The following is a 26,246-nucleotide window of genomic DNA, read 5'->3' on the forward strand; positions in this document are numbered from 1 at the left end:
TAACACAGGATTTGTACTAGGAAGAAAATCGATGCTAGGGATGCTACCCACCATCATTTAAATGGTAGAGACACTCAACCAGCCTGTGTCCCTCCTCCCCCAGCCCTGAAATGCAGCTCGGGGAGGGGGTGTACCCAGCCCAGCTCCAGAGATGACCAAACGGGACCGAGATGATGATGATCTCGGAGGCTTCAGGAAACAGGCTCACTACTGTCGCCCACGCAGCCCCAGCGACACGAGCTGCGGGAGCTCCTGCAGGGATCGCCGGGCTCTTGCACGGCTAAGCGCAGGGGGGTGGGAGTCGCAGGTGCATCCCAACACTGTTTCAGAGACAGTTTAATCACAGATGCCACGCTGAAATAAGCAGGCACTGACCCAGTTGCATACTTGAGCCCTGTCCATGCTCGAGGGAGGAAAAGGGGAGCCCCGAGCACTGGAGGAGGGTGGTGGGCTGGCACCCAGGAGAGAGCAGCTCAATGTCCTAATTAAATCTCTTCCCAGCCTTGTGTTTCTAAATTATCCCTCCTTCCCCCCCCCCCCCAACTCTGAAAGCAGCACAGACAAGCTGCAGGGCTTATTTAAGGCTGGCTGTAAGTAATCCTCTCATTATGCCCTTCGATACTCCCCTCCTCCTCCTGCAGATACAGCCAGAGGATGAGGTAAGCACCACGCTTCATCCCTGAGATGCCAGCAGCAGCGTATCTGCTCTTTCTGCTGGCTGGAGAGCAGCAGGGCATTAAAAGATGGCACAAACCTTGGGTCCTGTTGTCCTCTCATCCCTCCACGAAGCGGCAGCGGCCAGGCCAGCAGCCGGTGTGCTGAGCACAGGGGCACCCAAAGCATTACAGGAGCGCTTGTGCTCGTGTTTCAGAAGCATTTCAGCAGCCTGTGTCTCAGCGGTCCCTGCAACCAGGCTGCTTTGGGCCACAGCTCTTCCCTGTCTCGCCACACAGTGCAGACATTTTCTAACGAGTTGTATAAGCATATGCATGAACGATGCGGTCCCATCCCAGCAGCAGAGGCTTCTTTCCGACAGCAGACGGGCCAGTCTCCAACCACGCAGCCACAAAAGCAAGGAGAATAAATCTTCACCACGTGCACAGGAGACAAGGCAAGAAGCAACGGACGTAAACTGCCATGAGGGAGATTTAGGCAAGAGACTAGAAACATTTCCTCACAGCGATGACAGCTTTGCCTGAGAGGTTATGAAACGTCCGTCAGGTGCTGTCGGGAATGGGTTGCAGTGAGCTGCTCCTCCTCTGGAGCAAGGATAGCTGGTTTCTCGTGATCCCACCTGTCCAGGCTTCCCTCACTAGACGAAGCACTTTAGGGCAGCACCGAACACCGTGGGCTGGGATCCTTGCTGGGACAAGAGCCAAGGCACCTTTGTGTGCCAAGGCAGCACACTCAATATTGTAAAGGAGATGAAAGTGTTCATGAAAAACTTCTCTTCTGCATGGGGGGGAAAGCTAGGAGTCACGTTGCAGGCTTCTCTGCCCCAGACCTGCCTCCAAATAATGCTTATTAGTAGCTGCTATAGCTAAACCTTTTGTGGTCACCTATGTAACTTACGCCAGAAGAGTTTCATGTGGAATTAGGCAGCGAGCTGCCCTGGAGCATTAATGCTCATTTTCCAGAAACAATCAGGCAGCTGGAGAAGTCCCAGAGTGCTGCAGAAAAACAAGCTGGCTGATCCTTTAGAAAGATGAAGGGGTGCAAGGAAATTCAAGGCCTCAGAAGGACACCAATCAAAATGAGAGCTGCTCAAGGATTAAGGAAAAAATACCATTAGTGGCAATTAATATGGATTTGTGTAACCTCTGTGCTGTGGTGGGGTCAGGAGCTTGGAAAGAGGCACCAGTGCTGTTATACTGTAGTACCTTCCACAAGGCATCCAACTGCTACCTGGCAGTTTTGTAAAGAAACCAAAAAGGAACAACATTGAAATAACACTCAGACCAAAAAAAAAGGCTCAGTGCTGGAAATGACATTGTGAACAGCGACTCAGCAAATCTTCTGCTGAGTTATTCCAAGATTAGTTCCTAACCTGAAAGAAAACACAACTGAGTTTGGAGGAAAGAGGAATAGCGATACCAGCTGGGGAGGCTGCCAGGTAAATTTGGAATAACTACTATTTCAGTAAAACTGGAATACGACTCTCAGTATAACTCTCCACGTGTTGATTCCTCATAACCTTTTGTAGCAGCTGCCAAAGCACAGCAAATTCCTACAACTTCGCACGCAAAACCTCCTGCAGGCTAGCTCCGGCTGCCTGTTCCCCCTTCTCCCTGCAGCCCTCCGGGAGGGCAAATCCTGCCTGCACAATCCTGCCTGCACACGGAGCAAGCCAGTGCTCAGTTTTCCACAGCCACCTCCTGCTCTCATCAAAGCCGCAGGACAACTGAATGTTCAACATCTATATCCCAGCTACATTACCCCATAACACACTGCTGGCTCACCTGGCATTTTTAGGTTCCCAAATGGTACGTTGATAGATTTATTGAGCTTAATTCTCACAAGAAAAAAACACCCAGCTCTGACTCCAGTGACTAATGAATCTATATGGGTCAAGGCAGTGGCAAGTAGATCTTCTCTAGTTACACCAGCTGGTGAATAAGGACAGACTTGGTGTGTAAGAATTCTTTACCCACCTTATTTTTAATACAATTTTAACTTGCATCTCTTCTTTGGAGATCATAGGAAGGGCTAGGGCAAAGGACGTAACAGAAATAATAAATGGTGACTAAGTATTTTAAAATATAAGTACTTATACTGATTTAAATCAAGCCCCGTAACAGCTTCTGTGTTCAATACACAAATTTTTCATCTAGAGATCGAGGGGGTGTCAGGATGGTTCTGAAATTTCTAGAAACAACCCATATTTACAGACTGTACAACATGCAAGAGACCTCTCCAAGTGGTGTGGACAGGTGTGAGTCCACGGCACAGACATTATTTATTAGATACATAACTAAAATAATTTGCACATTTATAGGACAGACTCCATTAGGTAAATCATAACTGCATAGAGTTATTTTCAAATAAAGAGGCTAAACCTCATCTTCTGCTGAGAACTAACACTAAGTGCAATTTCACTGGTAGGCATATTTATTAGGTAAATGAAATACAAAAGTGAGCAAGGGGATTATAATGCTTCTGTTCTAGGGAAAAAAGCATAAGGCAAAACACAGGGCATCAGCCAGCTACTCTGGAAGGAGACTGGCAGAAGCCATCTTCTTCAATTTTGGCCCTGCCTTCGCAAGCTGCCTTCTCAGAGAGGTGTCACCACTGCCTTACAGGAGAGCACTGCCTGGATGTCCCCAGACCTCGTCAGCTGGTGTGTCACTGAAAGGGGAAATCAAAGCCAGCGCACACTGACGTGCCTGGGGACTGACCAGGCTTGCCTAGCTGGAGCCACGGATGAAGCCAAGATCGTTGCAAGCACTTTATCAAAGAGGTCCGCCAACCTTCAGGGAATGAAAGGCAATTATTTGTGTATAGCCACAACTAGGTTAAGGCAGCACTGCAAGACCGCTGGGGTTTGCTGCCCTCTGACTGTGGGGCAGAGCTGCCTGCGCCTCCAGCCCAAGCCAGATATCCAGAGCTGTTTGTGTGATCATCCTCGGCCCCTCTCCCAAACTGTAAGAATCTGCTGCAAGAAACCACTTCTTCCCAGAGACCAGGAGAGGGAGAGTTAAGCCAGGATGCTCAGAGCATAGCCATGATTCCTGCCCACTGCTCAATGCTCCTCAAGGAGCTCACAATTCCCCCCCTCCCTGAACCACAGTGCCCAGGTGTCCCAGAGAGCGTAGGGAGGATCCACTGGCATCACAGAAAACATCCCAGGGAGGGGAAAAGAGTTACACCCCATGTGCTGTTGTCATTGCTGAACTACCACTGAGTGCCTATCCTATTTCCAGGCAGCTTGTAGCATCTATCCTACGTAACACCGACAAAAGCAAGAGCATACATCCAGGAAATAAGAACACCAGTCACGACTGAGGACGGGGGCTCCACCCTGGAGAGCATGAGCTCCATGTGAGGCTAAGGAGCTGCAGTAGGAAGCAGCTGAAAATGAGTCAGCAGTGCATCTGACAGCCAATTCAGCAAAGGCACTCCTGGCTGTGTAACAGGAGAACAAGCCTAAGGCAGAAAGCATTTGTTCACAGCACATCTCTGGATAGGACTTTGCTTCCGACATAGTAAGTGCACTCTCGGGCTGTACAGACCCCACTGCAGTGGGCTATGGATCCAAGCACCAGCAGCAGCTACAGCACATGATGTTCCACCAGACAAATGTCCATACACACGAAGATGATGATGAAAAAGGAGCCCCTGGACTCTCATCCATGGGGATGCTCTTGCATGTGCTGGAAGAGACTCAGAGCTGGCCGTAGCAGAAATCTTAAAGTGAAAAGGCAGAAAAACTTCCAAGCGTCAGCAATGATGAAGTAGCCAATATTTGCACAGACCCTGCCTTAGCACTGCCCTGGCACATCCTTGTGTCACGGGCTTGGTGAGTGGTACTGGGGCGTTAGGCAGAGGTGCTGAAGAAGCAGCCCAAAGAGGCTCATGTTAAGCCACTGCGTTCTGGGAATTACCCACCACTTTGGGCTGAGTCTGAAGCTCAACCTTCGACTGACTTTTCCTCTGCAACTTCACGTTTCCACCACGTCTGAGAAGAAGATTTGGGAAAAGTATTTTCACAGCATCACACAGCTCTGCAAGCTCTTTGTTCACAGGGATGTCCTAGAGGGCAAAATCACTACAGGTAAGTAAGCATATGGTATGATTTACCATCCCTCAGAAAACAGTTATTGCAACATATTCTGTGCTCTCTCAAACCAAACACAAAATTCTAACACAAGATTGTGAGATCCAGGGCCGTTAGCCAACACCACCATGTTACGGGCAGGTATGAGATTCAACAAGCAGCAGCATCCTGCTCCCAGGGCAAGAAGCGAAAGAGCTAAAGTGATGGTGAGCAGTACAGAAATCAAAGGAAGATAGGGGTTTTCATGCAAGCTCCTCACTGCACTGCCAAAAGCCAGTGAGCTAAAGCGGATAAAGGTGGAAAACACCCTGTCAAAAACAAGCAAACAAATAAAAAAAGACCTGGAGAGAAAGTCAGGACAATGCCAGGATGGATAGTAAGCCCAGAAGAATGGTCTACAGGAAGAGAAGTTAAAACAGCTGGAAAGGAGGAGGAACAAGGGACAGGCACTGAATGACAGAAGGCAGCTCAACATTTCAGGGATCATGAGCTCTCTCTTTAAGGCAGATGTCTGGATTGTTCATAGCAAAGGGTCACAAAGAACAAGATTCACCTGATTAAATGCTGGTGACTGCAAGGCAACTGTTTCCTCTGAGCTCACCATCACAGTCTCGCTATGTAGTCCATGGTGATACAGTCAATACAGAGCTGAAGTTAAAGTCTCCCCATCCTAAAGCAGACTTCTACACTTTGGTGTGTTAATTTTGCCTTAAATACCATCGATTAAACCTCCATCTTCTATGAACAGATCTTGTGTAATCACCTCAGACATAGTCACCGACATCGTATATGAGCTAGGCAAAACAAATCCCTCCTCAATAAACAACTGAGTAAGTGTCTTCTCTTTTTAAAAATTAAAAGTAGTTGCTAGTTAATTGATCCAAAGGGCATTAGGTGGCTACTGGCCTGAGACAGAGCCTCTGTTCCAGAAGTGATGCTCTTTGGTGCCTTCTGCTGAGACCTACCTGGTGACAGAGGGCTGCCTTCTCAGATCTGGCACTGTTCACAAATGGGGTAGAGGTTCAAGTAAGTGGCAGTTCTCGTGCCTTGTAAGGGCCATTTAGCTTCATTAGAAATGGGACAGAAATCTTTCCAAAACTATGTGCATCGTCACAGCAGAGAGCTCAAGCTTCCCGGGGAACTTCTGAATTCACAGGTGGCCAGATTCTTCCCAGTGCTCAGCACCTTTGCAGTGACAGCTGAGCCGTGCCTCCTCCACACCCTGCTGCTGCCCAAAGCCTGAGCAATGCCCAGCTCGGTGCCTTCATGCACCTTGGTGCTGCTGCAAACACACAAAGTGGGGCCTGGGCACATACAGGCAAGTCCATGTTTTGAAGTCGGGGGCCATTCCCTCCATATACAGTCCTCACTGGGCAGCAACAACGCCAGAGCCAGAATCCCTCTGGCAGCCCTTTGTTATTCATACACCACGTATTCAACCTCTTCCCTCCCTTCCCTTTTCCTTCTGGTGGAACACTTACTGGCAAGTCCAGGATCTCCATGCCAGTGCCAGAATTTGCTTGTAGAGCTCTGAGGACCCCACAGCAGCCTTCACTCTGCATGGGATTTCTGGTCATCTGCAGTCAGAAAAGAAACAGCAGGAGGATATGTGACATGGATTTTTTTGTATGATCCTTGACGGTACCAGTGGCCCCCAGTGGGTGAGATACCAGCAGGGTTTACTTCAAGTGCCAGTAACAGTGGGCCAAGGGCCCTCAAGCGGCCATCCCAGTGCCACCCGCCATGTCAAGCTGGACACTACTGCCGCAGCAATAGGATGCTATCCTTGCTGCAAGACACGGCAGGACAGGCTGCAGTTCACACAGTGGCAGGCTCACAGAAATCTCTGTTCACCGAGGAAAGTGCTGGATACAAGCCCTCTGTCTTAATGAGAGCATACTGCAACCAGGGAAGCATGGGAGGAGACAGGCTGGGGCAAGCAGCTCCCTGATTTTGCTGTGGATTTGTTCTAAGGGGTTCCAATCCAGGACATACATGCACCACTGATATTTAAATATGTGTAAGAGGCTCCAATACCTTCCTAGGAAAGTTACTCACGTTAAGTCTTTTCAGAGTCTTGTTTTCTTTCAGGCCAGCTGCAATGTGCAGAGCTCCTTCCACCGAAATACGGTTGTTGCTAAAAACAAATAAAAGGCATGCTTCACATGCTGAGCTGCAGGTTTTCCATATCCACATTGCTCAGGCAAAGGATATGCAACCTACTGCTTCACGCAGCACTGAAAACATGTTATATCCAGAGGGAATTTAGGGCAGCTCCTTCCAACTAAACAATTGTACTTGAGAGGTTGGAAGCGGTGAGGAGTTGCCAAATCCCACAGGCTGACAGAGGCGCGGCTGACACGGCTCCACGCCCCCAGTAGTAAGGCTGACCGTGGATTTCCAATAGGCACAGACACAAATGTATGCAAGATATGCACACGGCCAGCCACATAGACCAACACAGAAACACTCAACATTCACACCTTGTCCCTCTCTTTTCCCATGCTTATACCTCCCCAGACCACCTGGTTTCCTTCCCTCACCCTTGGTTCCTCCCCTAAACATCCCCCAACAGGCCTTGTGCAATCCCCAGATGCTCTTCCCCCACACCCCGTAACGCATTCTGTGGAAGTTACCCCAAGTTTAAGGAGAGGAATTGGGGTTTGGGATGAGACCGGCAGCGCTAGTATTTTGTAACGCTCCCTCTGCCTTACGCACCTACCACACTCTGCAGGTAGGAGATCCAAATGGCTGCTGCGGGCTTTGCCCACCGCTGCAGAATGGGAGAAAATGTGCAGCAGGACCAGTCTGACTCACCTAACGTTGAGCTCTTCCAGCACGTTGTTGGCTTTAAGAGCCTCCCCCAAAGCAGCTGCTCCACTGTTGCCAAAGCCATTGTAGGAAACATCCAGCACTTTGAGAAATATGTTTGCCTGTGGTGTGACATAAACGCACAACTGAAAATCTCCCTCTCACTTGATTCAGCCTTGGAGAAACATCCTGCCTGTGCACTACCACCCCTTCTACTGTCCAAAAAGCAGTTGGGGCCTTGCTCCGCTAGGATGGCACACGTGATTGGCATTATACAAGAGGTGAAATGAAATTACTTTAGTGGCCCCTTTCAGCCTAAGAGGCTGGAAGAACTGTTTCTTATTTTAATGAGAGGCCACTTTCTTTTAGTAGAGTAAAAACTGTAAATAGACTACAAAAAAATTTCTGTATTGATTTATGAATCAGAAGTGAAATGAAACAATTCAAAACATTCATTATAGTAGCTTTGACTCTAAAAAGGGAAAGAACTAGAAATAGAGCAATGAAAACATATGCAATATGTCAATAGACAATGGATGATTTTACTCGCTTAGTTCCAAGGTTTGTATGATCCCAGATCGTAGATGGCTGTTGGACAGGCAAGGGCACAAGGCAAACAGCACATCATGGCATTCACGCTTCTTTAAACAGATAAAGCTTCATGCGAGTTCTCAGAATTTAGAAACAGGAGTGAAAACATTTCCTACCCCCAAGCCTTTGGCCAAGGCAGCTGCCCCTTGGCTATGGAAATGGTTCCAGCTGATTTTAAGTTCCTTTAATCCAGTGTTTTCTGCTATTGCCATTCCAAGAATTTCACCTAAGAAAAAACACATGAAGCCAAACAGTTTAAGAGTTGAAAGAATTAAGTTTGAGAGTTAAAAGGAAGCTCAGGTTAGTTTAGGTATTTCTCTGCAACTGCCTGTATTACCTCTAGACAGGCAATTAAAACTACAACATATTATTTTCTTTTATACTTCGTTTACCGTAAACACAAAGCAGAAGCTGCTGGACAATAAAGCATATGTGCTCTCTGACTACAGGTTGCAAATGTAGCAAAGAGGGAGAGAAAATGCAATCACCGTATCACAAAGCCAGGGTCTGCTGCTCATGCGTGGAGATCCGACCGCACCGGCTGGTTCTCCAGCCTGAGGAGGGTCTGAAAGCTGACACCACGCACCAGGTAGCTTCCCACAGTCTCTCACCCTTCCCCAGCTCTGGCCTCCAGCCAACTGAAGCCTGCTGGTCCGCTCTGCTGGCAGAGAAGCCAGCTCTGCTCCCTCTTTAACCCCTCCCAGAGCTCCTGTGCCATTATAAAATCTGAATAGGTTTCATCAGCAAGTGTTCCGTGAGTTTCCAATGGGCCAGGAAAGAAATGAGGTTGTCAACCAGCACAGAAGAAAAGGAAGCCATTGCCATGCTTGAAGACCAGAAGACTGGGGAAAGACTGTAAAGGCAGCAGGAGGTGAGCAGGATAGGGGTGGAGAGAAAAGCAGCCATTGCAGCCTTCAAAAGTAAAAATGAGGAAAAAAGCAGAACGGAACTGGGAAGGAACCAAGTGAATGGCTGGTGTGTTCCTGGTGGCCAGAAGAAATGAGGATTATGGTTGTTTCCTCTCTTGTGAGCCAGAGAAGCCCACTGAAGACATGGAGGATCTTCAAGGAGGAGGCTGTAGCCAGTGAGATGTGTGATGATTAAGGGTTGTAAAGCAGTGGATGGAGAGAAGGTGGTGAATTTTTCATGAAAGACACAACCCGGGAAGAATGTGGACCTGACAGACAGCATAGGATGTGGCATGGGAGAGAAAAAATTCAGTATCTCCCTTTTTGAGTGTGTACCCATCACAGACAGTGTTGGAAGTAGAAGGATTTGGAGCGCAGTTGTAGGGTGAGACCAGGAGTAGGGAGAAGATTTGTGAATCTTCATCCTGGAGATAGTACCAGAACACATGCCTGGGGCTGCCCACGGACAGCCATAGATGGAGAAGATGAAGCATGTGCCAATAAGGTGCAAAAAGGAGATGAGCATAAAGGTTGAAAAGTCAGGGATTAGCAATGACATCATGAGGAGTGCTCTACAGAAGTGGACAGTCAGGAAGAAAGGGTGGGGGAGTTCAGCCCAGCACAAGTGAGCCTGGTGAAACCAGTACAGACTAAGGCCCAGAGACCAATAACTGTGTTTCATCACATCAGACAGCATCACAGGAGCGCTGTGAATGCAAGGATGTAACGATTAAGTAACAGCGTGCTTAAAAATCAGAAACCAAAGAAAAAGAGCAATATGTATTAACAAGGTCGAGACCAACAAGAAAAGAAATAGCCAAAGTCACTAGCAAAGGAAGTCCCCAAACCACAAGCTGTCAAGGGTGGCAGGGTATCAGGGAAGCGCAACCGCCTGCTTGTTCCACTCTCACACCCTCCCCTTGGCACCTGCAATCACCTCTCGGTGACAGGGAGCTAGACAGAAGGACTGTTGGCAAACTCCGTTCTGCTGGTTTTTTTCTGCTCTTATTAAGCATTTTACACACCCGTGAAAGCTGAAATAATGACTGAGAAAAAAAGCAAACGATAGTTCAGTGAAAGGAAGACCATCAGAACTTGGGAACTAGGAACAACGAGGAAAGAAACAGAAGCGGTAAAGCTTGCAATGCTGTAAGAAAAGGCAGAGAATGCAGATGAACGAATGATGATAGCTTGCACTGGTTTTGCCTACAAAGAGCCAAAAATACTTTTCAGGAAACTGAAAATATTAACCAACCCTGCTCCCCAAAGGTCTGAGGCAGGCAAGCAACTCATTAAGCTGCGTTGCTAACTGCCACAGCAGCACTCTCTGTGCAAGCTGCACAGACAGCACTTACCTGCTTTGTCACCAAACATGTTGTAACTCAGATCCAGAATTTCCACCTTGCTGTTTGCTGTGATGGCAGCCGCTAAATACTTCGCTGCATGATCATCAAATTCATTTCCTGAGAGCTGGAGGGACACAATTGTAGTATTTTCTAGAAGCATAGCGGAAAAGGCCTTAGCTCCTTCAACGCCTAATTTGTTGTCAGATAAATCAACAGCTGGGGAAAGAAAAAAACATTATCAGATCATCAAATCATATCATATCAGATGCCAGAGAGGCGCCTGACCTCTATGCTGCAATGGCAGAAGCAGTGCCAGACTTGGAAAATAAGAATGCTGAACCTGGTCTAACACAGTATTTTAGTAGGAACAACAGAACTTCATTTTTGAATTCACAGCCTGTCCCTAAGACAGGCTCATTTAAGTTTTGCCACATGAATATGAGACATGAGACAAAAGCGCTCCTTGTACATCTGTCTTCCCACTCCAGGCACAACCTACACTCAGCAAAGTTATAGCGGGTTTCTTGGTTCCTCATCACGGCTTGAAAAGAAGAGCGTAGGCTGGGAGAGACAGCAAAGCTAAATGTAACACCACGAATGGATGGGAAGACAGACGCTGAGACCCAAATATGAAAGTATGAACTTCTCTGCCCACCTACATACAGAATGAATCTTCCTAGCACAGAAGTAACAGAGCCCTAAACCTCTAATACTGAATCCAACCACTAGAAAACAAAAATAAGGAAATCCCACGTTAACGGGGTCTCACAGCACAGAACCTGTCCCCTTCATCCATGATGACTTCCTGACAAAGCAGATTAGGGTTGCCTTAGTTACACAAGAGTTGTGTTCTCAGCTGTCTAAACTGACCTTGTTCTTTGTGAATAAAATATATCCTTCAGCGCAGCAACCAGCATGACTTACAGCGAAGTCCTGCCTGTATCATAGCGGGGGCCTGCAGATTCAGACACTGAAACAGGAGGTTAATGCAAGTGCCGGAAAAAGTGACACAGACACATGACAGGGGCTCCACGCAGACCCGTCCTGGGTCTCTGCTCTGCGCTCTTCACATAGAAGCACAGCACAAGACTCCTAGACTGTCTCTGCACGTAACAACCTCAGGTTTGGCAGGGCTTGTTAGTGCTTCTGGGTACGTGCTGGCACAACCAGCTGTATCCCACTGGACTGCCTTCACCGCACCTCAGCTCTGCGGAGCCAGCGCAAGACCCTGCCACGTGTAACCTACAACCCAGATAAGGTTACCTATGTCCAGGTATAACTGGGAGTTGCTACTTAAATTATGAAAGGCAGGAATATCGACCCTGGAAAAGCAGGGACTGAAACCATGATCTCTAGACACAACACTGCCTGTCTGAGACTTAAATTCAGGAAGCGCTGCTCTGCGTCTGCTCCCTGTATCTGTAGTATCTGTAGTCTAGAGGTATTAGAGGTATTAGACACGTGAGATGTCCCTGGGAAGAGCAGACGTGCTGCTGCTAGAACAGAGGCTTGCAGATTCACTCTAGATGGGCTTCTCTTCCACCTGTCCCTACCTAGAAGCTCCGTTTTCTTAGATGCCAATCGTGCAAATTCAACTTACAAAGCCTTAACCATTATTAACCACATCCTCTGAATAGTCTAAGTTTCAGGTGGATGTTTCTGATCCACAATCAAAGCAGAAACTCGCTCTTTCCAGCAGCTTCACAGGAATAACAGCACTGGGCTGACTCCAGCTAGTGGCATCCTAACTTCACAAAAGTAAATGCTATGAAAACAGGTGGAGAAAGGTGACGAGCAGCACAGTTTTAAACACTCACCGTTCAAACAGCACCCCAGTTCTGGTACCCTTTTCACACACACAGAGTCACTATGACAGCACAAAGAAGCCAGCACGATTTCCTCCTCTGCAGCAACGCGTCTACCAGAGAACGGCAGATGGGAGAATACAAACCTGAAACGCAGCTGTTTTCTTTCAGCATCTCCGCAATTGCAGCTGCCCCTTCTCCTTGCAGCCAGTTGTCACTCAGGTCTAACGTTAGGATAGAGGTATCGGCCATCAAGGAAAGAGCTAAAGCCTTGGCACCCTGCAACAAATAAAACCCACAACAGGTCATTTACAGTTTCACTGGGTTCACAAAGCTCTTGTGAATGTTTCTGTTTCAGCTCCCCTTAGCCTGGCAGGGCTCGGGGGGGATTTCACAAAGCAATCAGCAGAATCATGCAAAAATATTCCCCTTCCAAAATCATTTAAAGCTAGGCTGGAAAAGCAAACACTGAATATGGTTTAAATTCAAGAGATTTCATTTTGCTTATGTTATCATAAAATTATTTTCTCCTTCCATAAAAAAGATGAAAAATACTTCTGCTGTCAATATTCACGACGTAGAGGAAAAGGGAAAGGTTCTGGCCCCCTGTGCCTGACGGTGTACCTCTCCGGACATCACTTCTACCTGGCAGTCTGTCAGTACAGCCATAGTAAGCGCCGGTTTACTATGTTTTGTTTACTTACGGTTGCTCTGAATCCTGACCTCGACATTTAAGAAGCTTCTATTGCGTCAGTGCCCTGGTCTGTTTCACTGGGAATTCTTGGTTTCAGAAATATTTAAACAGAAGTATGGCAATGACCTTGCGATTACTCAACAGATACTGCAAAATCAAGTATTTTCTCCAGCCTTGGATGTCAGACACGGGAAAATGAACTGGAAGGGACCTCAGAGAACTATTCCAGATAAAATACACTTAACAGAACAAAAAGGTTTATCACCAAAAATTGGTATGAAAGGCTGCACCCTTTTCATGGTCCAAAGCACACATTTCCAAAATGCCATGCCCACTGAAAGCAGCTTTCATGGGTGGGACACGAACCAATGTGTGAATGTACAAAAAGTTTATAATTTCTTCCTAAAAATATTAATTTAAAAAATGTGGAGTACCCCAGAGGAGACCACACACTCTCAGGAAAAATTCTCAACCCAAGGGGGAAGAGGGGCAATGACACACCTGCACATCCCATCCTCCCGCCTCCCCTCCCGCGTCCAGGGAAGGAGACGACTCCCGTTCCTGAGCCCTGCAAAACAACCTGCTGACAAATCCCCACCGCCTGCCAAACACCAAACCTCGTGTGGAGTAAACGCTGGCCCCTAACCGGTATCTGAACCGCCAGCAAGGCAGGCAGAAAAGGGTCACCGATATGTTCTTGACATAAAACTTGGGTTGCTCAGATACCCAGAGGAGCTACAACAACGTTTTCATTAGTGGGAAAGACAAAACTGACAGTCCCTAGGTTGGGGTGTTTGCACTGGTTTCTGGTTCTGGCAAGGGACCAGAGCTAAGCGTGACGACAGGGTGACAGAGAGGACAGCCCCGGCTGGCTGACGGGGCTTGCAGCCCCTCTGACGCCCCAGAGCCCCGCGGCAGGTGTCCCTCACGCGGGGTGATGGTGCTGCCGTCCCTCACCCGTGGGCCCAGGCCACGGTGCCGCAGGCTGAGCGCGGGGCCCGGCGCGCGCCGCAGGAGGCCGGAGGCCGGGGTCACGCCGCAGGCCCGGCACGCGGCCAGGTACCAGCTCTCTCCGGCCGGGCCGCCAGCATCCTCCTCGCCTGCGGGGAGAGCGTTGGAGAGAGTTTCACCGAGTGCTCCCACGAAGCCCCAGCGCTCGCCACGTTGTTTCTGTTCCTACACCGCCACAGCGGGGAGGCGGCCAAGGCCCGGGCCCGGAGCAGGCCGCCGCCTCCCAGGACCGGCCGGACAAGCCCGGCATCCCCCCGGACCCACCCCGGGGACGCCGCCCGCGGAGGCCGGGCCGGAGCCAACCCCAGCCGGCGGAGCCCCTCACGCCGCACCCGAGCTCCCCCCGTCCGCGCCGCTCCCGTCCGCGCCGCTCCCGCCGCCCCCCGCCGCCGCCATCTCCGACCCGGGCCCGCCGCGCTGCTGCCATGGCGACGGGGCGGGGCGGGGCCGCGAGGGGCGGGGCGGGGCCGCGAGGGGCGGGGCGGGGCCGCGAGGGGCGGGGCGGGGCCGCGAGGGGCGGGGCGGGGCTGCGGCGGGAAGCGCGGGCGAGGCCGGTGGCCCGCAGTCCCCCGCCGGCCGCCATGACGGGCGCGGCGCCGGGCGGGCCGTGCGGCGGCCTGCTCGACTACAAGACGGCGAAGTTCGCGCTGACGCGGAACCGGCGGGTCGGGCTGCTGCACCGCCTGCTCCAGCTCGGCGTGCTGGGCTACCTGCTCGGGTAGGGCGGTCCCCTCCCGCCGCGGCGAGCGGGCCGCCCCCGGGGCCTGGCCCTCCCGGAGGCGGCGGGGCGGGCCGGGGGTCCCCTCAGCGCGCCTCGCCCCCCCCGCCCCTCCGCAGGTGGGTGCTGCTGGTGCGGAAGGGCTACCAGGACACCGACCCTGCCCCCCGCGCCGCCGTCGTCACCAAGCTGAAGGGGGCGGCGGTCGCCGAGGTGGGGGGCGCGGGCCGCCGGCTGTGGGACGCGGCGGACTACGCCCGGCCCCCTCAGGTACGGCCGTGCCCCCGCGCTGTTGGCGCTTCAGCCGCCCCGGGGGAGGGGGGTGGTTGGCAAAAACTGTGGTAAAACCCTTTGGGAAAGGAAAGGCGACGTTAATCACAAAGCCAAAAAAAGAAAATGTGTTGTTTGTTCTGCTGCTGAGGAGTGTAGCGGTGTAAGTCCCTTGCTGAAGGTGCCTTCTTGCCTCCTAGGGAGAAAATGTGCTTTTTCTGGTGACCAATTTCATCGCTACAGCAAAGCAAGCCCAGGGCACCTGTCCCGAGGTAAGTGAGCTGTGCTGCTCCTTAGCCCAGCGCTGCGGTGGGGTTAGATTTATAAAGCCAGTCAGTGCTGCTGCGCTGTAGCTGTACAGGAACTCGGAATAACCCAGTGCAAGACCAGACAGAAGGGAAAAATGGATTTTTATTCCAAACAAAACTGATTCCCCTCATTCTCATTGCTCCATAGATGTTACTTGCTCATTTGCATTTGCTCTGTCGTACCTGCATGAACCAAGACGTGTATCCAAGCAGTCTGGCCAGAATCACTTGTGGTGACCAGAAGGACAAGGGACGTGGTCTGTTGGGTCCTCGCCAGCTCTCTGGGCTTCTTGAGGGGTGGTGACACTGTGTGATCTTTACAGGCTTTCTACTGCCTTTGAACAAGGGCCGCTCTCAGGAGGCTCAGCTGTGTCGCCCTGTTGCTGTTCTCTCTCTGCACTGCGGCTGGCATCAGCACTGCCATCCCCAGCTAATACCTCTGTTACCTGTGTTCCTTCTTGAGTCTCACACGTATTCTTGGTTTCTTGACTTGCTGCTCTGCTCTTTTTCCTCTGTTCTGCCATTTTTCTTGATGCTTTTACACACACTCCATGGATACCTGTGTCATGTTTCCTTTATAACTCTCTGCTGCAGGACTAGTATCCTAGTATCCTCTCCATCTTAGTGTCCTATTTTTAGGAGGAACGGAGCACAAGGTCTAGGTGGTTTTGCAGTCAGCCAACACTTAGTGGTATATGTTCTCTGGGATAAATCTTCCCTTTAAGGCTGGATTCAGGCCAGCTCCTCAACTGAACTCTCCCAAGCTGGACCCTGCTTGGCAGACAGGAGCAAATGTCTTTTAAGCTAAGCCGCTGTTGGCGCCTTGTGCCTGAGCCAAGCACTGTTTGTCCTAATGGTCCCTTCAGCTCTTGCTGTGGCCTGCTGTACCGTGCCCAGCCTGATCCTGATTCCCAGCTCGCCCTGTGCTGCAGGCTGCCGGGCTGGGCGGCTCTCCAAACACAGCCCACAGGCTGCGGGAGAGGAGGAGCAACCCCGGTTTTGGGTTGGGGAAAATGGTACTAACGATCCCTCTTTAAAATGTTGAGAACTTCTAAAGTACTGATAGCTGCAGGGACGTCCCCAGGGGAAGACATGCGCTGTAGAGCATTTCAGGGCTCTCTCACAGGCAGTCACGGGCATCTCTGGATGCTTATTTTTGCAGTGTGCAAGCCAAGGATACAGAGAGGGCAGAGCATGTCATCCCATTACAGTGCTGTGGTGTGTCTGCCTGTCACAGCCTTCACCCCGTGCTGCTCTCCAGTAGTTTCTCAGTTCCTGGCTTTGGGGCTGTAGCTGACATTCATGTTTGGAAAGCTTTGAAGATTTAGCAGTGACAGCTATTGACTTTGCAGGAAGTTCTGAATATTCTCGATTACCAAGGTATTCTGTGCTGGTAGACCAGGGAAAAGTCTGGCTGGGGACAGCGGCAGCACTCAAACGCAGGACGGGTTGTTTTAGCAGCTGATGTCTGTGTTGAGCTCAGATCTGTGGCTGAGCTGTGACTTCTCTTAGGGAGACGTTTCAATGTTGATCTCAAATACTTTGAGTGGTTGGAAACCCTCTGCCTCTATTTGCAAGGCGCTCTGAAGGTAAATGAAGATGATCAAAATAGACTTAGAGCCAGAAGGTATTAGTCAGACAGTGCATCCACTCTGTCCAGATAGAAGCTCTGGGTCTAAGGGACCATTTCACTTAAATTATGGTCTTTAGTACAACCAGCTGTGCTCAGCTCTTACAGGTCCAGATGCTGCTGATGGGTGTGCATGTGAGTGCCACTGGTCCTAGCCCCAAGCAACGCAGGACTGTGTCCTACGGGGATGAGGCGGGTGTTAGATTTTGGGAGAAGCCTCATCCTTCTTTGCTCACATGTGATGCTACTGCTGGTTTGCTCTCCAAGAAGGTTCACTTTGCTTCCTGGCCCCTGGTACGTGGCTGCATAGCTGCCGAGGGCTGGGAATCAGCAATTGTTTCTAATAAGATTAAGAATAAAGTCATCCTCTACCCACATATTTGTGACTACAGAAGGTAAATATAAACCTTTCAGCCCTGAGGTTCCTAGTGTTCATGCACAGATCTCTGCTGTCAACACAAGCACCTCTTTGCTGCCCCTGTCTGAAATCACCCCTGTCCCAGGAACACAAATGCGACGAACTCCAAGCAGCATCTGAGCTTTGCTGTGAGCACCTTGGGGGATGTCTTCTAAAAACGTGTAGTAGTTCACCCGCTTGTCAGGAAACCTGTTCTGAATACTGGTGTGCTCATATTCCTGTCCCGTCCCAAACCTGCAGTTCTTGGGTAGGTTCCTAGAAAAATTTGTTACTCCTAATTTTCCCACGCTTTTAGACCCTTACACAACCAAGATGCAGCAATGGTTTAGAGGGCTTTAGGAGCACAGGTCCAGGGCCCCATGAGGGCTCTTAACTGAGTCTAGATCTCTGTTTCTCTCACAATGCATTTGTGGCACATGTAACCTGGTTTGGATCATGCCTGTGGAGAATGCCAGCGCCGACAGATTTTTCAAGGCTCATTTCCACTAAAAGGTGGTAGGGGAGGTTGAAACCTTCTTGGCCAGGTTTTAGGTTTTCTGTAATACCATCACAGACTTCAGTACCTGAATTTCTCCCAAGCTTTGCAGCTTGCATGCCCTGAACACCCAGAAGTGTCTGTCTGCCAAGTGGCACTTGTCATATGTCTTGTTACCTGGACTTGGGAAGGGACTGATCACTCATCTGCAAATATCTGTTGTCTGGGTCCTTCTGGAGGCTGAATCCATGACATCTGATTTGGATCCAGGAAGACAAAGCGCTCTCATAAGTGCTTGTTGCAGCATTGCAGGTGGGTGCTGCATGCTATGAGTGGGCCATCAGTGGGGGTGAGGGACATGAATCCAGTAGCCACCCTTCTCCAGTGGTCAGGCAGGACTCCCTGGTCCCTCTGGTAGCCCTGCAGGCTTGCCCTTAGATACCCTGCCTTGCTCCCAGGCCACCTCCTCCCTGGCTTGTCCGGCCCAACGTTTGCTGTGAATCACATGTTCACATGCGCACCTGCACTTGCAGCAGCTGGCACCCAGGCACACGGGCCCCTGTGATGACCGGTGGTCCCACTCCAGCTGCTGGCACTCAGACCCCCATACACCCAACATGCATACAGAATAGAGCCCCTTGCCCGGGAAAATAGTTGGAAATGGAGTTTAGTCCGAAGACAGGACAGACTGTGCTGATGGGGCACAGGGCATGGGCGGACCAGCGTACTGACCAGCCTGTACATGCAACCAGTCCTTTGCATCCTTTTATCCCTCTATTTTCCAATATTTGTTCCTTCTCAGGTCACCTAAATCCCTCCTTTTCCATGCCTTTCTTCCTCCCCTAAACATCCCATCCCCTAAACGTCCTGTGCAATCCCAAAATGCTCTTCTCCTGCATCCCGTAATGATTCCCATACCCCTAGGCAGTGACCCCCCCACCCAGCCCAAAGGTGCTTCAGAGAGCTGCTCCTTTTGGCTCATTATGGTGGGTTTCACACCTGGAACAAGGGGCTGAGGCTGTCGCCTTGGAAGGGCCTGGACAGATCCCCCTTCTTCTGACTCCATAACTGGGTTTTCCCCACCTGCCTTTGGGCCTCTCTGCCCCTCTGGGCTTGGGGAAGTGGTTTTCTGGCGGGCTGGTGACTCCTGCGATGGCCTGGGAGTAGCTGCGGGAGGGTGTTACTCGTATTCCCCCACCTGCCATCGTCTGTGTTTGAATAGGAGCTTTTTGCTGCTCCTGGCAATAAGGTGGGTCCAGAGTGAGGGTGAAGCTTTCCACGTCTCTTGTAAAACTTGTGTTATGCTGTATTTAGGGTCTCTTCAGCTCTTCCCCGGGGGAACTGTGGTGGTGCTTTACAAGGTGCTTAATGGGCTCTGACATTAAGGCCCTCCTGAATCCAACTGTGCTTGTTCCCAGTCCCAGCCGAAAGGTCCGAGCTAGCTCCTGAGGCTTCCTCTGCCTCCGAGGCAGAGGAGGCGAGCGCCCCAGAGAGCGTGGAGACAGGCGGGAAGGATTGCCCCTCAGAGATGCCTCTCTCCTCGCTGGCTGGAGGCTGCCCGGGTTCTGGACATGGCAGATGTCTTCTGTAAGTGTTTGGGACGTGTTTGGAGAAACAGGAGCAGCAGCGCAGAAATGTGGGTGAGTGACCACGTGGCCTCAGGCGGCTGCGCAGCGCAGTAACAGCACTTCTCTCTGTCTTTCTCAGAGCCCCTCTGTTCTCGATGCAGTGTGCACAGAAGATGCAGACTGTCCCGTGGGAAACCCAGTGCTTCGTGGCAACGGTACGGGGTGTTTTGCTAAAAAAACCATAAAATCATTTAATTTGTCATGTTTGGTAGCAAACCGATCCACAAAGGTGCCTGATTGCCCGAGTTCAGCGCTTTTCCTAAGTGCACACAGAAGTGCTCTCCAGCCATTTATTCTTGGCAAGACCTTACAGCGACCTGTCACAGCTGGGCGAGCAGGTGTTGCGGGCACAAGGCGCTGTCACAGCAAATACAGGGGTGCTTTATTTCTGATGTTGGCTGCTGGAATTGAAACCACTGTGCCGTGTGATTGGCAGGTTTTCCTTTTGTAATAAAACCTGGCTTTTATTTCATGCTGATTAATATTAGCAGCCCATGTGAGTTCAGCTGGAAAAGGATATTTCAGCTCTAGGAGGTTGGTTGCCAAAGCTTTGTGTGCGGGATTGCCCCAGTTCGTCGTGTTCCCACCCAGGGAGCGGGTGGCTTCAGCAGCCGCGGGGCAGGAGAGGCTGCACTGGACAGACAGGCGCTGACAGCAGCAAGCAGCTTCTTGTCTTTGTAAAACAGCTCCTGTCGTGGGGCCTCGAGGGGAGGTTTCACAGGGAAGTTGTTGGGTGGGGAAAACACTGAAGATGATGCCAGGGTTGTCTTTGTGGTTCAGGTATTGAGAAGGCCAGAACAAGCCTGTGGCCAGGGCACTATCCCAAGAGGGGAGCTGCAGAGAAGACACTTCGAAAAGGAGTAGTAAATTATATACGTTGTCTCATTTCTAGGGATAAAAACTGGGAAATGTGTGATGTTCAACACCACCCATTCTACCTGTGAGATCTATGGTTGGTGTCCTGTGGAGAACAACACCCTGCCCAGGTGAGGCACAGCATGAGGGGACCGTAGGCATTGAGAGCTTTAGTTCCTTTCCTCTGTGCTCTGTGTAACCAGGGGCCTGATCATACTTGCCCGGGGGGCAGCCAGGCTCAGGGAGATCTTTGACATTGATCTACCGGTCAGTTAAGCTCAGAGAACTTCATGCAAGAGCATTTCTTGCAGCTGTCCACTGTAGCCAAAGTCCCGGGATCGTGGAAGAGACTGCAGAGCGAGGGGAATGGGGACATGCCTTGGCCGCTGTGCAAAATTTGAGTTCATTGGTGGTTGTTTTCCAGGAAACCTCTTCTGGCTGAGGCGGAGAATTTCACTCTTTTTATAAAAAATACTATCCACTTCACCAAATTTAACTTCTCCAAGTAAGTATGACACTCCTCCAGCCAGACTGTGCGTGCAGCCTAGTCCAGCATCTGCGCTGAGCTTGTCTGCCTAGGGGCTGAGCAGCCGAGGCGTTCAAGAAGCCATGTGCCATCCAGGACGGGTGGTGGCTCGGGGCAGTTATGGTTCAGGATGGTGTGTTCAGGAGAACGCCGGTCGCTTCAGCGGCACCTGTGTTTGCAGATGTAAGAGCAATGGGATGGGGAGCCCTCAGAGAGAGGGACTGGTGTCCGTCTGCCTGTCTAGAGCACCACAGACAGAGCTGGACAAGGCCACTTATTCCCAAGGTCTCATTTTACCCCATGTATTTCTGCATTTTAGTCCCTGCAGAATGGTTTCACAGAGGCCCAGTAAAGGGCTGCACTGGCCTCACAGCCCCAGGCATGCTGACTGTGCTGCCTTACTCTGGCAGGAGACATGGCTTGGGGCAGTTCAGCCGCCCCTGCTATCACCCCTAGAGCGCTAATTCAAGCTGGGTCATTACATCTCACAGCGGTGGGAGCTAGGTACCGGGGAAGAAAGGAGAAGCACAAAGGCAGAGAGGTGGAGGAGAGGAGCTGGGAGGGGAAGGACCGTGGCAGGTGCTGTAAAGGATGACATCTCCACGTGTGATTCGTCTGGGCCGGTTTCCCTCCACCCTCTCCAACTAAGGCTTTAGGAGAGGCAATGACTGTCTCCCCCCGAAGCAGGAGCATTAGTGGTCCCACTCCAGTGGGAGGGTCTCCTTTTCAGTCCTGCAGCAGGGCTGCCTGACCTCCCACACCCCCACCGGTGACAGCTCCCCCTCTCTCTCTTCTGTCTCAGGTGCAATACTTTGCAAACCAGTGACCCCACCTATTTCAAGAACTGCACGTACGATCCGTTCTTCAACCCCTCCTGCCCCGTCTTCCGTGTCCGTGACATGGTGGAGGCAGCTGGAGAGACCTTTGGAGACCTCGCCCTGCTGGTACTTGGTTTTTTTTTTTGAAGTATGGAAGATGACTCCAAATTCCCCAAGGATGTGGGCAAGGGGCGGGGGACAGGACTGACCCCTGAAATGCTTAGGGAATGCATGATCTGTGAACATCTGAACAGTAAAGAACTCAGTAAATCTCTGATTCCGTGCTTCTCCTGGAATAAAACGTGTTTTGCAGGGGGGGAGCATCGGAGTTCGCATCAAGTGGGACTGCGACCTGGATCACCCCGCTGCCCGGTGCCAGCCGCAGTACTCCTTCAGCCTGCAGGACAGGAGGTACAATTTCAGGTGAGGATGCTGGGACAGTGGCCACACGGGCCTGTGGGTTGAGCACACGGCAATCGTTCGAGATCTTAGTTTTCCTGATTGGTGCTCTGAAAGGAGCAGCAGGGACAACGGGATGTGGTAACTCAGCAGAGGGTCTGTCAGTACCGGGGTGCCGTGGCAGTTCCCACACCTTGTAGCTCTGCTCTGTTTGGAGCTGTGCAAGGCATTACCTGGCTGAGGGCAGGGACGTGTGGCTGTCCACGCCTGTGCTGACCCTGAACTGGACGCACTGGGAGCTGCGTGCTCACGGTGACCCCAGGCTAGATGCTGAGTGGACACTGATGCCCCTCTGCTGATGCCAAGCTAGTGAGTCATGGCAGCATGTGCATCACCCGCGTCCCAGCCCACTGGAGGACACAAGGTGTGCACAGGCACATGGTAGCCCCAGCAATCGTACGGCACTGGCAGCCCTCTTCCCCCACTGCCTGCACAGAGCTGCCATGTGTCCAATGTCTCCCGCAGAACTGCCTCCTACTACTGGGACTCCCAGCGGCGGCTCTGCCGGAACCTGCTGAAGCTCTACGGCATCCGCTTCGACATCTCCGTGCACGGCCAGGTACCGTCTCCTCTGCAGACCCCGCATGTGCAGTTCTGGCGGCCTTGTCACCGGGGCTGACTCCTCGCACCACTCCCTCCTGCTCTCCCCTGCAGCCAGCCCTGTGGCTTCCTGCTGGTGTTGCTTCTCCCCACCGTGGTGAGCTCTTCACCTCTTTCCAGAGTTTTCCAAGCAGAGCAGGGAAAAATGGTCTCTCTCATTTGAAGAGAAACTTCTTGGTAATGCCCTGAGCAGGGAGGCTTCCCTCGTTGAGGATCTGACATGGGTGTTGTGAACTGCTGGGCCCTGTAGGCAAGGTGAGCTTGTCTGGGCAGAGGGACTGTGGGCATCTCTGAGGGTCTCGTGGTGGGAGCACCCTGGCAAAGATCAACCTGAACTTTTCAGAACCTGGACAATTAATCCCTTCTTGATTAATTGTACCCTTGGGGAGAAAAGGCATGGGCATGATCATGGCTGATCCTACTCTATGCAGCATCACTGACAAACTCAGTACTCAACTGTGCAAGATGGAGCCTGTGCTGAGAGGACTTGCCACCCCAAGAGATGTCCACAGCTGGTCTGTCGTGCTTAGCAGTGGCCTTTTCACATGAAGAGGACGAAGCACACAGTGCAGGATGGGGTGCACCCACTTCTGGGTAGTGAGACCAGGTCCGGGAGGTGTGGAGCAGGATCGAATAGCCAGGAGAGAGACAGGAACCCGAAAATCTCTTTCCTCAGATGCCATGTTATATACCGTTCGCTGGGATGTAGTTCTGTGGGTGGCAGCTGCTGGGGTCCTGCAGCAAGAGGGAGGCTTCTGCCGTGCCTGCAGGAGTAGGTGGGTCACAGTAACCTCTGCTGCTACTGAGTCACGAGCTGCCTCAATCCCTTCTTCAATAGCCAAAGGGGTTTTGAGTCAAGGCAATAGCAGTCAGGTTCCCACAGCTGGGCTCGGAGAAATGACCCCGGTTTCCTCCAGCACCTCCCTGGCTTTAAGCACGCTGCCCGGCGGGGCTTGTCCCACAGCCCTCTCACCGCTCTCCACCCACTGTCTTCCCCCTCCACCCACTGTTTCTCACCAGGCTGGGAAGTTCAGCATAATTCCTGCTGCTGTGAGCTTTGGCACTGGCATCGCGTTCTTTGGTGCCGTGAGTACTCCAGATATGCTCTTTTCCTCTGATCCGTGGGTTGGGATTTGCCACTCGTCTGTTGTTTCCCCTGCCTGCCTGGGCGCGAGGCTTCCTGGGTGCCTGCCAGCCCGGGAGGGGAGATTGTGAACACTAGCAGGGTGTTAGCTCCCGTTTTCCTGTCTGTGATCATTAGCAATAATGACACTGCCGGATCAAGGATCCTGAGCGCTGTCAGGGGCACACCTCAGAGAGGCTGGGTGTTTGTGTTGACCCTGGGAAGGCACATTGCTGGGGCGTTGCTGGCTGGTCTGCTCCAGCTGTCTTGGCCAGCAGGAGAGAGCACCTCCTGTCTGTGTTTCTCCCCTGACTCTAAAGGGAGCCAGTGTCTGGCTCCAGCACGGACATGGCGTTGTGGTCATCGAGACGAGGCAGCCCCTTTGTAGAGCACTTCTGTGGCTCTTCCCTTTCAGCAGAGTAACGGGGAGCCTGGGCTCCCCCACCTGCCCCCTCTTTCCTCCCAGACGTGCTCATCCCAGTCCCTTACATGGCTGTGACGGCGGCTCTCCGCTGGACCAGCCCTCGCCCTGCGTCCGTGCATTGCAGCCCAGATGATCACGTCTAACCTCCTGTGCAGCTAACGGGAGCAGGTTGGGTCAAAGAGGACCTGGTGGAGCTGCCTGGGTGGCCTGGGAGGCAGGTCAGGCTCGCTGCCCCCCAGCACTGGCCAGGTGCTGGAGTTTGGCCCGCAGCCGGCTGCAGGGCTTGGTGGGAGCCAGGACAGAGGGCCTGGCACTCCTGCAGGAAGTTTCACTGCTGACTGCCCTGCTGCGTTTGTCTGTCTCCAGGCCACGGTGGTCTGTGATCTGGTTCTGCTCTACCTGGATGCGAAGGCTGACTTCTATTGGAAGGAGAAGTTTGAGGAGGTAAGGATGGGGCCACTTTGGAGAGATGAGGTTCGAGTGAAGTTTTGCAAGCGGATTTAATTATGTTCTGCCCCTTGGTTAAAACTCAGTTCACAAGATCTGGGAAAACCCTGGCGGAGCAGTTCTTAGTCTCCAACTCTTGGGCTTGGCGGCTGGTCTGAACTGAACCTGACAGAGATTAAACTCTTGCAAGTTTAATGACAACAGGCAGCAGAGTGGAAGAGGGGGACGCAGCTGGTGCCCGGACTGCAGGGGAAGCTGTACCACGACCTCAACTACTGTTAGACAGCAAGGAGTCCCCGAGGGGACCTTACTGTAGAAACCTGACCCAGCTCCACATTTATTCACCCTTTTCCAGACTGAATCTGGCCAAACCCCGTGTGGAGAGAGGGCAGCTCTTCAGAGCGCGCCCTGGCGCTGTGTCGGTGCTGACGCTGTGGTTCAGTGACAGGTTTTCTTGCCGTGCGCAATTCCCGCTTTGGCACTGCCCAGCCCTGGTGAATCAGGGAGTCTCAGGGTGTGGGCTGGGAGGCCCCCGCAGAGCAGGAGAGCTGCCCGCCCTAGCTCGGGTCATCTTCGGCTTTATCTGGCCGAGTCTTAGAAACCGCTGAGGACAGAGATCCCCCAGCTCCCGGTGAACTGCCCCAGGGCTGCACCATCCTACTGGGGGAAAAAAAGTTGTTCCTAATGCCTGATCTCAAATCACAAGTGGAGTGGGGGTCTCAAACAATGAGTCTGGTTGCATGGGACTGAGCAGAGCAGCACAGGACCACCTGCCTGGGCTTGTCCCCTTGTCTCTAGTATATTAAGATGCCCCTGTTTGTTTCGCAGGCAAAACCCCCTAAAGATAAGACCGAGGCTGCAGCTTAGGGACATCGGGAATGCTCTGCCGCAAGCACCCTTCACTCCGGAGCAACCTCCAGGTAGATGCGATGGGGGCACGGCTGCGGCCCAAGTGGAGGTGGCCCAGTTCTCCTGGCCTGAGTGTGCCCTGCTGGGGTTAGGGTCTCCCTTTCCTGGAGAAACATTTGCATCGGCAGTTCTTGGCTCCTGGAGCACAAAGCCATCCCATGTGCAGCTCCCAGCACTGACCGGCTGGTGACTGAGCAGAGCCGTGCTGCGGAGCTGCTGCGGGAACTGGAGCTTGCTGGGAAGCGGCTGGCCCATGCTCAGCACAAGAGGCTTAAAGCACTTTGCGCTTCTTCACGTTCCACGTGGCCGTGGGCCTTGATTTCCCGTGAAAAACGGGGATGCAACAAAATAAAGCTGTTCAAAAAGCGGGAGGTGGCTCTGCTCTGTCTCTAGCCCTGGGGGTGGCTGCGGAGGTTTTGTGGTGTCACTCTTGCACCTCGCAGCACCCTGCATGCTTCCAGCTGGGATGGCTTCACGCGAGCTGCCCAGATCCTTGGGAGCTCCCCAGGGAGTAGCAGGGCTGCCCCCCTCCCCTACTTCAGCTATGCTCACGGAGGGTTTAAGAGCTGAGCTTAAGGTGGCAGCCCTGGGCTGGTACTTGCTTACTGGGGGGTGCAGTGGCTCCTGTGCCCCCTGGTTCCTGCCTCCTGCCAGGGCTGATGCTCAGCGAGGACAAGCGCAGCCCTGGGGTGAGCCTG

At 52.0% G+C, this 26,246-nt stretch overlaps 2 protein-coding genes across 2 annotated transcripts; one reads left to right on the forward strand and one right to left on the reverse strand.

Annotated features, from left to right (window-relative positions):
* Nucleotides 1–2,912: 2,912 nt before the first annotated feature.
* On the reverse strand, nucleotides 2,913–14,367 carry LRRC74B (leucine rich repeat containing 74B). Its single transcript, XM_076353169.1, has 9 exons — nucleotides 14,344–14,367; nucleotides 13,887–14,105; nucleotides 12,382–12,514; nucleotides 10,440–10,646; nucleotides 8,293–8,402; nucleotides 7,592–7,707; nucleotides 6,833–6,911; nucleotides 6,256–6,351; nucleotides 2,913–4,749 (listed from the first exon to the last, which is right to left on the reverse strand). Exons 1-9 carry the CDS (start codon nucleotides 14,365–14,367, stop codon nucleotides 4,576–4,578), a joined length of 1,158 nt encoding a protein of 385 aa, XP_076209284.1. The 3' UTR covers nucleotides 2,913–4,575.
* A 154-nt stretch (nucleotides 14,368–14,521) lies between these two features.
* Nucleotides 14,522–25,849, forward strand: P2RX6 (purinergic receptor P2X 6). The gene is made up of 12 exons (XM_076352619.1): nucleotides 14,522–14,658; nucleotides 14,778–14,928; nucleotides 15,129–15,200; nucleotides 19,467–19,542; nucleotides 20,280–20,373; nucleotides 20,667–20,747; nucleotides 21,571–21,712; nucleotides 21,900–22,009; nucleotides 22,511–22,604; nucleotides 23,666–23,731; nucleotides 24,559–24,636; nucleotides 25,468–25,849. Exons 1-12 carry the CDS (start codon nucleotides 14,522–14,524, stop codon nucleotides 25,504–25,506), a joined length of 1,140 nt encoding a protein of 379 aa, XP_076208734.1. The 3' UTR covers nucleotides 25,507–25,849.
* The last annotated feature ends 397 nt before the right edge of the window (nucleotides 25,850–26,246 follow it).

Source organism: Aptenodytes patagonicus, chromosome 15 (assembly GCF_965638725.1).
Source record: "Aptenodytes patagonicus chromosome 15, bAptPat1.pri.cur, whole genome shotgun sequence".
Taxonomy (NCBI): Eukaryota; Metazoa; Chordata; class Aves; order Sphenisciformes; family Spheniscidae; genus Aptenodytes; species Aptenodytes patagonicus.